At 42.3% G+C, this 16,512-nt stretch overlaps 1 protein-coding gene across 1 annotated transcript; it reads left to right on the top strand.

Annotated features, from left to right (window-relative positions):
* The first annotated feature begins 1,564 nt into the window (after positions 1-1,564).
* Positions 1,565-15,488, top strand: DNAJC18 (DnaJ heat shock protein family (Hsp40) member C18). Its single transcript, XM_075766213.1, has 7 exons — positions 1,565-1,700; positions 1,868-2,013; positions 3,183-3,368; positions 6,522-6,634; positions 7,632-7,741; positions 9,792-9,964; positions 14,084-15,488. Exons 1-7 carry the CDS (start codon positions 1,663-1,665, stop codon positions 14,206-14,208), a joined length of 891 nt encoding a protein of 296 aa, XP_075622328.1. The 5' UTR covers positions 1,565-1,662; the 3' UTR covers positions 14,209-15,488.
* Positions 15,489-16,512: the final 1,024 nt, after the last annotated feature.

The raw sequence follows: 16,512 nt of genomic DNA on the forward strand, positions 1-16,512 counted from the left end.
GCAAGCTTCACCAGCTCGAGTCAACAGAGGCCTCCAGAGAACCGCCATCTACCTGGCGGTGGTACACTGAGATACTGCCTTCTCCTAACATGAGCATCAACATCCATTGACCCCTGAAGTTAAGGGAAAAAAGATCTAGCCAAGCGCTCAAAATAGGTATCTCTGCACCCGTTTCCTTACACAGTTTGATGAAACATAGTAATTTAGCTTGATTTAATTTTTTAGGATGGATAAGAGGTGTTTACTGGAACATGCAGTGCAAGAGGTAGCTGTGCTTTGCAGCTGGCAATGAAGGGTTCAGCAAAATAAATGCAACGTTTTCACAACTCCGCTAACATCCAACATACTTTCTGTCTTTAACATGCACACCAGGTAGTTTGATAAGGTATTTTTTTTATTAAATGAAGCTTTTCTGGTAAAACTCCTGAAAAGTAAAAGGACATCACACCAATCACCCAGCCTCCACCAGACGGGTGAGTTTGCTTAAGCACAGGATCCCCGGTGATTCCTACGCACGTGGATCCAGACAGCTCCAGACCTCAGAGACCTGTGACTCAGTGCGTGGTGCCTCACAAGTAGGTTTTAGTCCCAGGAAGACACCACAAAGGCAGCTGGTAAGCACCTGTGATGTCAGACACTCCAGTAATTGTCAAGCTTTAACTAACCTCCCCTCCACAACCACCTCTGAAAGACAGTCCCATGCTTTATTTTCCTTCCTTTGTGCTCCTCCTTCCCACTGACTCTTAAGACTCTTGACAAATAACCTGAACCTGCTCCGCCCTAAAACTGATCCACATCCAAAAGCAAAATTCCAACTTTGACCTTGTTCAAAAGAAAGAATAAAAAAATAAGCGATAGAAGTGACGTAACCCCAAACTTCCATTTGCTGCTGCTCACGTGAAAGGAGAGACCTTCTCCAAGCTGCTGTGCTCCTGCAAAGCACACCAGCGGGGGAAGACACCAACTCCCTCACACCATGACTCCGCTCCTACAGCTCGTTAGCTTCACTTTAATTGGCACATGGGATGAGGAGAAACCAGCAGCGGCAGCAGCAATGCACGAACGCAGCGGGATGGAGCTGCAGGACGAGCCCTCGAGGGGTTTCCAACCAAAGCCCGGCCAGAGGACATGGCGGGCACTTCTCCAGGCTCCTTCCAGCCTCAACACAACGGCTCAAGACCATCTCCCGCAGCCCTGCCAAGGCAGCGGTGCTGCCAGGAAGGCGCCTTGAGCTCCGAGATCGTGACGCCATTCCCTGAAGCTACCACCCGACTCACAGCGCTGACCTCACACCAGGGACACGCTGCGGTAGGGAGGCGAGCGGCTGAGGCTCAGCCCACACAAACCCCCACCGCAGCCCTGAGCTCGAAGCCGCACCGCTTCTCCTGCCTGCACGGCCACCGGCTCCTCTCCGTAAGCTGCCTATGACGTTCCCAAACCTCGCCATACGTCATCCGCACAGCCCCTTTAGGCCCCGCCCCCGCGCGGTGCCCGCTGGGTACTGTAGTCCGCGCGCCGCCGGCGGGGCGGGGGGCTGGGGACTCCCGTACCCAGAAGCCCCCGCGCAGCCGTCGCCTCCGCGCACAACATGGCGGCGCGGGCGGGCCGGGGCGGTGGGCTGTGAGGGGCGGGCGGGCTGCCCGGGGGCCCGCCGCGGCCGCCATGACCTACACGGCGGAGCAGCTGGACGGTGTGCGGCGGTGAGCGACGGCGCGGGGGGTGACGGCGGGCGGGGGCCGGGGGAGAGGAGCTGCCTGAGGAGAGGAGTTGGCTGAGGGAGCGGCGGGGGCCGCGGCTCGGTGAGAGGCGGCGGGGGGCGATGGGGGGGGGGGGGGGCCGGTGAGGGTAACCTTGTGTGCGCTTCCAGAATAAAGCGGTGTCGGAACTACTATGAAATTCTGGGGGTGGAGAGGGACGCCAGCGAGGAGGACCTGAAGAAAGCTTACCGCAAACTGGCCCTGAAATTTCACCCTGACAAGAACCGCGCTCCCGGAGCAACGGAAGCCTTTAAAGGTGAGGTGGGGGCTGGCCCGGTGCTGCAAGTCGTAAAGGAAGATGAAAATGAGGACAGGCTGCCTCAGACTTACAGTTCTGCACCTTATATAAAGGCATCATACGGGCCCATACGGCTTCTCTGTGCCTATAGGCAAATACACGCATCTCCGCAAAATCCCGCTGCTGCTCGCCAAGATTTGCCATTTAATCTTCAAAATACAGATTTCAATTAAAAGCAAAGGGAAACGGATCCCAAATCTCATTCCTAGATACTGCCAAAGGTTCAGAGCGATGCTTGGAGATGATACTGGCCATGCAGCAAGGCGCATGGTGTTGTGTAACCAGTAACTGCTCTGTGTCATAAATAAAATTTTACATGTATCTATATACAGGCATATGGAATTTGAGTCCAGTATTCTGTATCTGGATGTTTCAGTAATGCTGCAATCTAAACCTGTATCAATAATGTTAGCATCTAAACTCGCCTTTTCCGTGCTGTGTTGCAGCTGTCTACAACAGCACTGTAAGGCAGCGCAAGGGAAGTACAACATTCATAGTCTATTAGAATAAGGAGGTTTTCAGGGCTTTTTCTTTATTTTTTTTGTGTTAGGGTTGTATTTTTCTATGAACTTTTTTACAGCCATGTTCTGTCAAACATAAGGAAGAAGATGAACCAAACAAACACTTCTGGGTGGTTTGACGTAAAGTGTGAAATTGATATGCCGTACAGCTTCACAAGCATCTCTGCTGACAGAAAAACTTGGAATACGGGTCTGCGTTTTACTTGATCTCTGTAGTTGTTAACTTTGTATTGACTGTATATGAAGGTGGGCTTCTATATCAGTGCTTCATTTGATCTGATAAAATGTTGAGTTCTCGATCTCGTGACTGAAGTGGAATCTCTCACCTCAGTTTTACAAATATTTCAACCCTCTCCGTATACTTTTAACGCTTTTTGTCTTTCTCCTGGTATCCGTGATAGCAGGAAACAGGTTCCATCACAGGTAATGACAGTGTTGTAACACTTCTTTTACAAAGGCAGTTCTTTCAAAAGTAATTCGATCTTTGTTCAAACACAAATTTTCTGTGTCTGTTTGGGCTTTTTTGCTACTCTGCTTATAAAAGCCTGCGATCTGGAAATGCTGCATGATACGCCCATGTAACTCTTCTTTTAATTCACTCTCCAGCAATAGGCAATGCTTTTGCAGTTCTGAGCAACCCTGAGAAACGATTACAATATGATGAATTCGGAAGTGACCAAGAGCATGTCAGCACTGGCCAGGCCAGGCACTATAATTACTACACAGAATTTGAAGCAGACATTACACCAGAAGAAATATTCAATGTGTTTTTTGGTGGGCACTTTCCTACAGGTTAGTATCTGTCTGCAGTGTTTTTGAAATGCAACGAACTGATGCTAGACCATAAAGGAAGTTCAACTTCTCTTGATACTGCTCAGGGAGTTGAGTGTACATACGAAAAGAGCAAAAACCTTTTTGGATTTACTCTTTTCTCCCTTCCCAGCTTTTTATGCCCGGAACAGTTCCCTTAATACACAGATTAAACTTCTGATTTTAGCAACTCTGTTCCCTAAACAAGTGGAAAGCTCAGCCTTGCTTTCCAGGAGTGCTCCTAGGAGAGTGCACTGTCAGTGGGGTAAAGGCTGTTGCTGCTGGGGCAAGTTCCTAACCTCCCAGCTTCTCTTGAAAATTTTTGACAGTGCTAGTTAGGGGTAAGAACATTTTAGTCTGGCAAGGAGTTAGGCTGTTTGATTCTTGGGTAGGCAACACTTTAATACCAGCTGTAGCTGAAGACCCTTCTTTTAGTTGTTTCTTTTATTCCCACCATTGTCTGGAGCCAGCAATGGTGTGGGAGGTGAAATAAGGTGCGAATGCAAAGGGATCAGAGGTATCTTTGCTGATGGTGATGTACTTGACACACCTTACTGTGTTCCAGTACAGCATGGCAGCGGCTCCTGGGATTGTGGTTCCGGTGCCGATACAACTAGGAAAATGGGAGTTCATTTGGCTTGCAGCAGCTTGAGTACCGTAAAGAAATTAAAACTTCGTAGCTTAGAAAGCGACGCCTGCCAGGAGAGGCTGGCTGTTACTGAGTGTTCAGTCTGCACCTATAGCAGCTCCGTGCACATCTCAGTCCAGCCTTGGCTTTTGGATTTGTTATAAAAATAGATACTGCAAGATTAATGGAACTCAGGTTTGGATTAAAAGTAAATCTGAAAGATACGGTGAGCTCAGGGGTCTTCCTGGCAGTATCTAACGAATTACTTTAGCACTCTTGTAAACTTTCTCACCTCCAAGGCATGGTATAAAGCAACATACACACCCATTACTACAGCCACAGAGGTAATGACTTACAAGTTCCCCATAACCTTAGTCTATGTGGTAGCATCTTGCAGCTAAGCAGACCTCAGATTGCTTTCAAAATTTGATCGGTAGGTGTGCAAAGCGAGCTGAACTCAGAGTGGCATAATTCCACACTGAGTTTGCAAGTTTTCCATTTCTGACTTTGCATGAAATGGCACCTGCAGGTGCCTTTCGCCTCAGCCACCGGTGAAACGTAGCCCTCATGGAACATGACTGCTGTGTAGCTGTGGGTGACAGGGATGCTTAGAGTTGAGGACAAGAAATTGTGGAGCTGTGGGAGGAATTTGGGTAGTGGGCATGGCAGGTTTAACAGGTAGAGCGGCATGAAGAAGTGAATGGGAATTTTTATCAAAGTGGCAAAGAATAAGAAAATGAAAAGATAATTTCATAGTAATAGGTGTCGGTAGTAAACAATAGTTTCCTTGCCAAAAATATGTTTAGGGCTGAATTTATGTATGCATTCTCCTAATCTAAAAGTGAGTTTTAAATTATGAAAAATCATCCATTCAGTAGTTTTCCAAATAGGCAAAGTCCACACAGTTTCTATTTAGCGAGAGAATTGCTAATAAGAGGCTATCCCAATAGTTGATATAAAGAGAACATTTTTTAAACTATTATAATGTTAAGTAGGACTTGTGCGCATGAGCTGAAGTTGGTGCTAAGCTGCAGTGTTGTGCTGGATTTTATTTTGTGACACCTTACTATCACCAGGCTTTCTGGAAATCTGAACAAGAAATTTTGGTGTTAGGGTAAAATCATTTGTGTAGCTTTTATGGGCAAGTTTATGGCTTTGTTTTTATTGTACATTTTTGCCCTGTGGCTATTCAGTTGAAAAATATTTAAAGTTAAAATGTTAAATGTTGTAGGTCTAGAAGGAGAGTCTCCATGTGGCATGGTGTTGCAGTTATAACGGGTAGAGGCTACAAGTTGGACTTCCTTCTCATAAAAAATAAGTGCACATGGAGGGAAAGAAACTGCTGGCAGAAATCCTTTGAGGAACTTAGAATTTGGGAAAACTTTTCTCTAGGCACCCTGCAAAAGCCATTCTTCTCTTCCCACACTTGCTTCTGTTTTTTCACAGCTTGATAAAATATTATCTGAACAATGTTGAATGATAGAAACAAACTTTCTTTTTCAAAAAAGAAACTTCCCTTCTTCAAGCCAGCCTTGTTTGGCTCTCTGTTGGAGCTGTGGCTGCAAACGTGCCTAGATCCTTGGAAAAATCTTTGAACAAGCAATGAAACGGATGTTTTGACACAATAGCAGAGGTCCCTGCCACCCAGGTTCCTTGCAGAATTCTTTGGGAAATTCAGAGAAAGGACAGTATAAGAGTATAAAATAATGTGACATCTTTCCCAGGGCTTAAAAATAGATTTGCATTTCTGTTGTCATAAGGCCATAAATTTCAATTCTCTAATACAAAGACATTCTGAATTTCGACAGAGGAGAGCGCAGCTATTATTAAGACATTCATATGGTGATAAAATCAGAGTTCAAGCTTCAGCTTGAAACAGCATATGCAATTCTTTTCTCATTTTAGAATTTTTTTAAAATAAATCAACTACATTCAGCGTGCAAGAAAGGAAATCCTGAATTGTATTCTTTTTTTTCTTTTTTTTTTTTACTCAAAAAGCTATTTTAAAAATCTCTTTCCTTATTATAAAATCATTAAGTGAAACTATTCATAGCTTGAAGGAAGAGGAACTAGAAATGACTGTAAAAGATGACATTCGGTAATTATGGGAAGCTATAATTCATGGCCTGAGTCTGTTGAAGCAAATTAATTCTCCTGCTTAGAGCCTGGGGATGCAACACAAGCTACAGCTTTGCAAGTGAATGTGACAAAAACAATACTAAAATATGAGATGCAATAATAAAAAAACTATAGCATGTCTCTGCAGTTTGATTTAAATTAAGATGGACTTGGGGCAAACTTTAGAATTTCTCTGGTACACTTTTTGGAACGACATATTATTTTGACATTAAATCTGAGGTATGTTTGCACTTTTTAATCTGAGTCTCACAACTGTAATTCAGGATGCATAGTATAAGCCTGGATAATCAATGAGAAACTCTGAGAAATACAGGTGAGTACCAGCAACTGGATGAAAATCATGACTCTCTCTTGGTTTCTCTTAACAGGAAATATCCATATGTTCTCAAACGTAGCCAGAGATGCGCACTATTACCCACGAAGGCACCGAAATGAAAGAGCATGGACGCAAGAGCAAGAGGAGGAAGAAAACAGGCCACAGGTACCCAGGAGGAGTAAATATTTCACCAGAGTGAGGGGTCCACTTACACATCTGAAGCCAGGACGAACTTTCCCATGCTTGAATGCTCAGTGTTTATCCTCCAATGCTGCAGCCAAAATGGAGGTTTTAAAAAGTAACTAGATTGTTTTTTATTAATCGTTACTTTAAAAATACATAGAGTTGATAGGATTACAGGCCCTGGAGTTTCTGTCACCGAGTGTTTTGTTGGTGCTTACTTTTGCAAGCTCTAGTGGTTTGGTAATCCAACAACAATTAGTCCAAATATGGACTGATAACGGATATGGAGGTACTGGCTTGTATTAAATGGTGTACTTAATCCTTCTGTAAATTAGCACACAGTTTCTGCATAACTGCTGCACAGGCCTTGTCCAGCCTGGGACAGGATGGGTCTGGGATACTTTTCTACCAACTGAAACTCTTTGGCCCTTTGATTTTTTTTTCTGCTCTTCTGTTGTACTGAGTTAATTCAAACAAAAAAACCCAAGTGCTTGCATCCCAAGTTACACTACATATGGTCTCTTAACCCTTTACTTCGCAGCCTTTTTACCCCATGTTTGAACAGAGATTGAGGTTTTTAGAATGCTTGTAGCAGACTTCAGAAGATGCACAGAAAAACTGTAGGCACAAATGGGAATTGCAGTGTGTTCCTTCAGTTTGGATTGTCACTGATAGGTATGATGCTGTGGGCATCTATCACCTTGTGAAGGAAGCTGTAGATGAAAGAAATGTCCTGGCAGTTGAAATTGAATTGAAAGAAAAGAGCTTTAAAGAGCAGTTTGAGATTATTAATAAAGGTTATTTTGAAATTAAAATGGCATCCCGCTCAAAATTCGAAAGTACTTCCTTTTTTTTTTCCTTTTTAGTTTACATTTAATACATTGTTGCTCTATGATAGAAAGCCTGGTTTCTGTGAACAGATGCATCCTTTTCCATCTATATCTTTTCTTGAAAACTGATCATTGTTTTTTCTTTTCAGAATTCATATTCTGCATTTATTCAGTTGATGCCAGTTTTCATAATAATAATAGTGTCAGTTATAACTCAACTGATGGCCACAAACCCACCCTACAGCCTATTCTACAAATCGTAAGTTATTTAAATTACATTTTTCTGGTCTTCAGTGTTTGCGATAAGGAGGTAGACAGAAGTTGGACTTGATAGCAAAATGCATGTTAGTGTTCTGTTCTTTCTAGAAAGTGTTATCATTTTGTAAATAAGGAAATACCAACAGTCTCTATTGACGGGTTCTCCTAAGCATTTCGCGATAAAGTAACTATGGCGTGCCTTATTGTACTGTGTGCTGAACAAATAGAGGCGCTGAGCCAGAAACCTCTCTCAACTGGTGTGAAACGTTTTTGCACAGTGATACAGTAGCAGGAACGTGGGTATAGCTCACCCACGGTGCCTCTGGTCTGCCCAGCCCCAGGGATCTCTGTACCACCACCCAGATTCCCATGGAAAGCAATTAAGAACCGAAGCCTGCTGTCCAAATCTGCTCTGGAGCATGAATTCCATTAGAAGAATTGTCAAGCTCTGCAAATCATTAAAGCCTTGAAATGCCCTGGTTTAACATCTGTAAAGAAGTAGGAACCCAGGGTTGCAAAGGGCAAACTGAACTGGGCAGCTCTGGAAACAGAAGGAACAGTGCCAGACCTGCTGTGATCTGAGTTTGTGGGGCAGAGGAAAACCCACTTGCTGCTCTCAACATCCAGCGTTGGGAGGAGGGAAGCTCTCTAGTGGGAAAGAGCAGACCAGTCCAGTCACCTTCACTGGCTCTTAGGGAGATCGGAGTGGGACTCGGCAGGGTTCAAACATGGTCCAAACACTCCCCTTGCCCCGTTCTAGGAGTAAAACTACTTATGCTTAGGCCCATTTCCTCTCTGCCCACACCCTTTATCTTTTTTTACCACAAGGTGTCAGTGTGTAGACCTAGTAGAAGAACAAACGAGTGGTTGGTTTTTTTTGTCTCAGTTGATTGTTTTTTTGGTGGGGTTTTTGTTCAGAATGTGTTTTTGCTATCTGCCAGTCCCAAGTGAAACCTCCCACACTACCCCCAGAGCAGCTAATCTCTCCTGCTTTTCTTCACTTCCTCCCCTTCTCTTGTTGATTTGAGATTGTATACCAGGCTTAGGCCTGACTATTGTGCTGGTTCTCTAAATCGTATCCTTAAAAAAACCCAAAACACTAAGAGCCCTAAAGGCACTTGTTTGTATAAAGAAAGCATATATCTCTGTGACATAGAAGGAAAAGAGGAGTCCAGGAAATAGAAGAGGCAAACCGGATTCCATTGAGTAGAATGTAACCTTTGTGTTTTGGCTGCCTGCCTCTTTTTCTCTGGGCACTGATTTGAAAAAATGCCTGGGTATCTTTGCTCAAATAAGGAAATTCAGTATAAGAGTATAGTTTAATCCAGTGGCTGTGTCAGAGTGGCTAATTCTACCTCCAGGATATGCTTTGGGATATTCCTTGCCCTGCTTTGCTTACTGATGATTATAAAACCCTAAAAGAAAGTGTAATTACAATCTCCCCTCATAATTGTTATTTTTACTAGAGGATCCAGAAACCAGAAAAGTCCCGACCCAATTGCATTATGCCCTAAGTGATGCTAGGGCCGTATGCCTTTCCTGTAATCTCTGTATTTGTCGTCAATTCCCATGGATTTCTGGACGTAGCTTGCCAGAAATTACAGCAAACAGAAGGAAGTGTGTGGAGCTTCTGTTCACAGATAAAATTTGCTCTTATGTTTTGGAAGTGTCTTGACTGAGCTGTTGAGAACAAACACAGAATTTGGAAGGAACAGTGTCAGCTCTGAGTCAGTTCTTTGTGGATATCTCCAAATATTAGATATTTTCCTGTGGTTTTTAGCGTAGGGGGTGAATTCTGTTTGTTGTGCACAGCTTGCTGTGCCTGAGGCTTGTGATTTTCTTACTGGATGGTTGAGGGAGCTGTAGTGTTGCACAAAGTTAACTGTAAAGAAGTTGTAAATACAACAACAACAGTTGTTGTAAACAGTTGTTACAACAGTAACAAATATAGTTAACATTTTCCTCTGGAAATGCTAATACGGAGAAACATCTCTTGATTTCTTTATATTTGAACTGCTAAAAAATCTGTTTTCTCCATGATGTTTTCACAGGTCCATAGGCCATGTTATTAGTAGAGAAACAGAGAACTTGCAGGTGCCTTACTACGTTGATAAAAACTTTGAAAAGAATTATCAAGGAGCAGAACTTCAAGAGCTAGAGAAAACCGTTGAAAAAGATTACATAGACTATATTCAGACCAGCTGCTGGAAGGAAAAACAGCAAAGTAAGTTATTTTTGTTGCAAGTGTGTGCCTGCAGCCCATCAGTAGTTGTATGATGGCTATGCTTCACAAAGCACTGCCATTTTTAGCCTCATTTTCTGATGCTTCTAACATCTCAAACCTTGCACTGGTATTTCGCACATCTGCCCTTACAATGAATTTGCTATTCTTGAGGGTCTGTCAAAATTCATTTAGGTGATTCCGAGAGACAAGTGGAAAGTAGACTTCACTATTTGAGACGTTTTTTTCCACTCCGTTTCTATGCTTGAATAACTCTTGTTGATGATGTTTTAAACGTATAATCCACCACATTACCTAGCTCTGACAGATTGTTAGGGCTAGAAAAGATCTTGAAACATCACTTATTTCACATTTCCTTTGCTAGAGCAGAATCATTTTTGCTTCGACTGGCTCCACAAGATTATTTAACTTTTTCTTCAAAACTTCATCAGGAGAGCCTGGGGCTTTCCGTAATCTTGTAGTGGCCTGTGTTACTGGTACCGTTTTTCAAAGAGTGTGCTTCTGTGCTTGGTTTGTACACTTATTTGCATTTTCTATCTTTAGATGAGTTTGAGAGCATGTTTTTCACCATAGTCAAGATTGTCTTTTAAAAACGAGAATTGAATGCAGAAAGGGAGAACACACACAAAAATGCAAGCATTCAAAATTGTTATTCTCATGTCAGTCTTAAGTCAATCAGTGGCACATATAAAGGCATGTATTTTAACCCCATATTGTACTATTTGTTAATTACTACCCTTCTAGTTCATTTAAAATAAAGCAAATCCCTGCTTTTTTTTTTTTTTATGTAACTGTACAAAGTAACAGAAATCAAATTACCAGGACTAGCTGAAGTTGGGATGTTGTGACTAATTTTTTTCAGCTAAAGAACTCATCACCTTCAAATGAGTAAACACAAATTACTGCTGTGATAAAGGAAATTGGAAGTTGTTTTTTCTGTGTAAATGTTTAATAGTAAGCTGCTTTCACACACTAGTAGGGCTTTCTAAATTGTAAATTTCTAAATGTAAAACAGGCCTCAGCACACTACTAAAAACTGACTTTGCACTTCTTTACAGTTTCTTTACCAATTGGATCATTGTGGAAGCACACACTTTGTCTAAACAAGACTCATTTAATCCTGTGCTAGAGGTAACAGTAGTGTTGCTGACTCCAAACTATTTACAAGTTTTTGATGGGAAGGGTTGTTTTGGATTATTTTATGTGAAAGTTACCAATCTTACTTTTAAAGAGAAACGTACAGGTGGAGGTTCTGAAGTTAGAAGAGATCCGTAATATAAGGCCATAAAAATCCCAAACAATCCCTTTTTGGTGTGCTTGACTTGTGATATCCGTGGCTGGCAGTAGCAGCCTCTAGTATAACGTGGCTGTTAATAACCATAAATGTAGGCTTCATGCGTAGGCTTGCTATAGGGATAGAATTTATTTCTCACAGAAAAATCCTTTTAATTGACCTTGTGCAACTGCAAATCGCCACGTTGTCTCTTTCACGTAGACCTTGAGCTAAGGAGTGCCGCGCCCCAAAATGGGCAACGGGTTTGAAAGTCTGAGAGACTGGTAGTCAGAGAGGGGGAGATGGTCCAGCTTTGAATGCCAAATAATGCCTGCAAAACAGTGCTCCGCTGGAGCTTTTTACACTTGGAGGCTTGATTAGTCACACATCTGCAAATATATTTACAAGGTCTACAAGTAGCAGTAGCCTGAGGAGACCACTGTAATTAAAAAAAACAATAATTTTCAGAATGATTACCATCTAGGCCAGCGAGCAGGTAATGAGGGCAGCTGAGACAGTGCTAACTTGAGTACAGCCAAGCTTGTGAAAATAAACCCCAAATACAAGATGGAGCGCGGGGGAAAAGTTCTCTGGATATGTTGAGACAGTTCTTAGTCAGCCATTGTTTCATAACTTTGGTCCATTAATTCTTGTTTAAGTGTTTAACTTCATGTGACCAACTTTTTTTTGTCAGTTGAATGTCTATTAATAGCAGGTTTGTTTTCTTTGCTGAGGGTGCATTTCTCTTTGGCAACAGCAAAATCGACCTAGTTATACAGGAACAGTTTGATTTTTAAAGTCCTTGATTTTATGACTTGAAAAGTGTTACCTGGTGTCCAGCTACCTTAATGAAAACTTTTAAAGTACCTGATAGATCAGTATCTTGTTCAGCCTGTCACTTTTATAGTGCTGCATACAGAGTGTTCCTCCCTTCACAGCAGAATTGCATGTAAAAGTTGTGTACGCTGCATTTTTTGGTCTTCCAAAAGCTTTGATACAGTTAAGTTCAAAAAGCACGTCCCTGGTTTTTACTGGAGATTGTTCAGCTGTGATAGCACAGTTGTAAAGTAAGACTGCAAAGAGCTCCGAGTTGTAGAAAATTACAAAGAGGCAATTGAAAACAGAGAGAATAAGGATGTGTAGTTGGAATGCGGTATTTTAGGACTTCCTTTAGGAGAAAAAGTTCAAAGGAATGACTCCGTGTAAAAGATTAAAACTGCAAGAAACAGACGTGACAGAATGAATGCTGTCAAAACTGCAAGCGTTCGCAGGGAATAATTTTGCCCAATTGGGTAAGTGTAAACTAAGGTTTTTCACTGCAGAACTCCAGGGACTCTGGACTCGGAGACGATTACCTCAGTCTAGTCTAGGCTTGTCACGGCTATGTGCCCGCCACTCCTTGAGTGGCATTTTAGTTATAATACCTGAAAATTGATTCCTGATCTAAAATAAAATGTTCGTGCCTGACAGTTTGTAAAGCTTTGCAATAAGTAGGTGGAGGGTCAAATGGCTTTAAATTTCAGTGGGACAGAGGACATGAGGCATGAAAGGACCTATTGAAGTTCTTTCCATTCTGAATGATTCTGTAAAAGGAGGGACTTGTAAGGTGGATAAAAGCTCTTTGAAAAATTGAGTGTCATCAGGTAGCCTGTGCTTAGGGAAATTTTGACCTTTTCAGAAACAAATTACTGCTATTCTCTTAGGTGCATCTAATCCTGGATCTAAAGTATTCTTCAGGGAGAAAGTTATATTAAGACTTCCTTAGCTAATCAGCAAAAGAAACTTCTCTGAATTACTGGGGGGAAATAATTTAAACAATGGGGTTATTTCAGTTTGAGAAGAAGGGGAAAAAATAAGCAAAGTACATTCAAGATGTTATTGTTAATGAATGGGCGCAGAGGCCTTTCAGACAAGTCCCTCAGCTAGTAATCAATAAAAAAAAAAAAAAAAAAGGAATTTATAATGCCTTTTGGGCGAACCTCTTGCCGGACACAGTTTGAATTCTGAGAAGTGCAAGATCAAAAAAACCTAATTATCTATACCTTAAAGTATATATTTGGATGGGTGTTCTGGGCCCTTGCAGGATGGATCTGCCAAAGGACTTAGTTTCTCAGTTACGTGGGCAGGGATGTACGTCTTGGCACGCTTAGCTTACGAGGCTGCAGACAGCTGACACAGCCCGAAGGAAGTGATAGGAAAAAGTAGTCATGAGGTTCTCGTCCCCTCTGGCTTGTCACTTAAATACCGCTGGTGGGTGCAGAGTAACCCCCCTCTGCCAGTCTGTGCCCGGCGGGACGTCAGCGAGGATCGATGCATGCTGAGATCAGATGTAGTTCAAATGGAAATAGTGGTTTCGCCCAAGACAGGTGCTGCATAGCAGATCAAATGGTATCCTACTAGCCTCTCTTGATGCCAGTACTTTAAATATATACATCTATTTTAAAGCAACCACCTATTCTTTAGATCATTAACATAATCTTAAATCCTCCATGACCTCTGTATTTTTAGAGTTTGTGTTTTCTTTGTAGACTGTAATCAATCTTATTTTTGTTTCGTTATTGTCCTACTGGTGCACTAGTAGGGTGAGTTATTATAACTGTTTGAGTTTTCAAGCAATTACAAAAATACTGTTTTCTTAAGTAGCTAGCCTGGTTTAACCTGAGGGCCTCTCTTTAAAGAAAATTGTTAACATGCCCGGTTTCACTGACACAGGGTGAATTGAAAAAAAAACAAACCATACCACAAGGATAACAAAGCACTGAGAAACAGTTATTTAAAGTAGGCTCACAACTTCATCCTAATATTTTTTTTTTTTTTTCATCTTTCAGAGTCTGATTTGTCAAATTTGGCCAAGCTATACAGAGATGAGCGGTTAAAACAGAAAGCAGAATCTCTGAAACTTGAACACTGTGAGAAGCTCTCCAGTCTGATTGGAATGCACAAAGGGGGCTGACCAGGACACACACATTCTGTAGTTTTATTTATTGCTGTTTTAACTTATGGTTTTTATTTTCCTTTGTATATAAAGGGAAGGAGTCTATTGTAAAGAGTCTGAATATTCGATTCCTTCTGCCTATAGTGCAGAGATGGGCCGACACAAGCTGTAGAGCTAGTGTTTGATGTAATATATACTGTACACTACATTTGGTTCCAAGGACCAGTGGCACTTTGTAAATTAATTCCCTGGGAAACACTATTAGTTTGGAGCCTGTCTTCATCGGTAGTTTGTCTGCCATCTGAACAGTATACACTTCCCAGGAGAGCAGACAAATGTCTTCGCTTTCTGTATTTTATATGGACCCGCAATTCATCATACGAACAGCGTAGTTCTCGGTATTGAGCGCGCTCACCTTCTCATACTGATACTGAGCAGACGTCCTTGCTTCTTCAGTGGATTGTAATGAGAATTTAGATGGAAGGTGACCTGTTTCCTGTTGGAGTGTGATACACAGTGCTTAATTCAGAAGAGGCAAGTACCTGCTTCAGGTAAGCGCTCGAGCAGGCTCCCAGCTCTCTGCACTGCCAAAGGGACTTCCCCCTTCTCTTCCTTGGTGGGACAACTGCAATGTGGAACAAGAAGATGAGAGGCTCTGAATTGCACCAGTGTTTGCCAAACTGTAGAGAAAGGACAGCTGTATTTATTTTCTCATACGTTTTCAGTGGCATATTTTTAAGCTAGCTGTTTAATTCTCATTTTTATCTGCAAACTCTTCTGCAGCTGTTACAGGGGTCCTGCTTTTTCTGGTACAGTTTTGATGTAGCATATTTTTACTCTGTTGAGCAGTTATGAATGTTTCACTGTAGAGATTAGTATTGCAAAGAAAAAGATCCATGTAGTAGTGTCCTGTTTTTTTCCTTGATCCTCTACAAAACCAGGCATTTAAGGGCAGGTTGAGGATGGGTTATACTCGTCAGAGCAGGGAACAGCATTACTCCGGGTGAGCATCGTTAACCTCCTGAGGCAGTTTCTCCAGGGTGCTGCGAGCGAGTAGCACACATGGAATAACTATTCTTACAAAGGAAATCTCTGAGCAATCCAGGTGCAGGCTTCTGCCCTCCCTCCCTGATGTGGGTGCGGGTTTGTCTTGGGTTTGAGGCTTGATGCTTCTGCAGATGAGACGTACATGTCCTCTATGTGATTAGACCATGGCAACTACAGCAATATTGCTGCTGGGAAATAATGGTGTGTTAAAAAAAAAAATTAAAAAAACAATATAGTGACTCCTTAAAATAGCAGGTCTGTGTTCACATTTGTTCCCCATTGGGCAACTTTCTAGGTGTGCTTGGGGAAGTTGAGCAGCGTCTGTCAGCCACTCGGGGGACGGGAAGAGTGAAAAAGGCTTTTGGAAGGGGTGGTTGTGAAATGCACTCAGTGTGAGAGTCTGTAAGGGCAAAAATGTTTGGTTTGGTTATTCTGGATTGGTGATGTGGCTGGCAGTAGGACAGGCAGCCTTAATTCTGGTATTTCCCAGTATTGAGCTCATAATATGAGTGTGTATAAAAAGCAAAGTTCCTTTAATGTTGCTTTTTATATCTTAAGTAGTTTGTAGAATATATCTGGAATATCTCAAAGTGGTTGGACTCTGTTCCAGGTTTGGTATCTTCCCTGTCATTCCTGTTTGACTCCGTGGCTGCGATGCGATGCGGGTAGGGAGATCAAACGCGGCAACTTTATCAGACCTGTACGGACCGGGAATTCATACCTAGTATTTTGCACTTAAAATAGCTTGCACCTTTCAACCAAAGACTGCGGAGGTGGGAGACCACCTGTGCGAAGCACAATAATTTTAAGAGTCTTCTCTGCGACTAGGAAGGAGGCCAGGATGAAGCGGAAGATGAGACTTGAAAGGTAAATATATTTCAAAAAGCAATAAGATGTTCTGTGTCATCGCAGCCAAGAGTGTTAGGGATGACTTTGTGTGCCGTGAATGAGGGTGTTTGGCTCTGAAACATCCTTGGTGATAAACACGAGTACTTCTTTGTGTAAAGCGCTGGTATCCTACTCAGTAAGGGGGGAAAAATGACTTTGAATTATTTCTTGGATCTCTAAAAGGAGAGAAAGTTGTTCTCGGAGCAGGCCTGGTGCGCTTGGGGCGGGCAGGGTGGGATGCGCTCGGGTCTTGGGGAATACCAGGGGCTTGCAAATGGGGTTTTATATATTTTATTATTATTTTTTTATTTTAAATGGAAGACTTGACATGTCTGTGCCTGTCTGTACCGTGGTAACAAGCCTGACTTTGAAACACGAGATCATGGT

Source organism: Balearica regulorum, chromosome 14 (genome assembly GCF_011004875.1).
Source record: "Balearica regulorum gibbericeps isolate bBalReg1 chromosome 14, bBalReg1.pri, whole genome shotgun sequence".
Lineage (NCBI taxonomy): Eukaryota > Metazoa > Chordata > Aves > Gruiformes > Gruidae > Balearica > Balearica regulorum.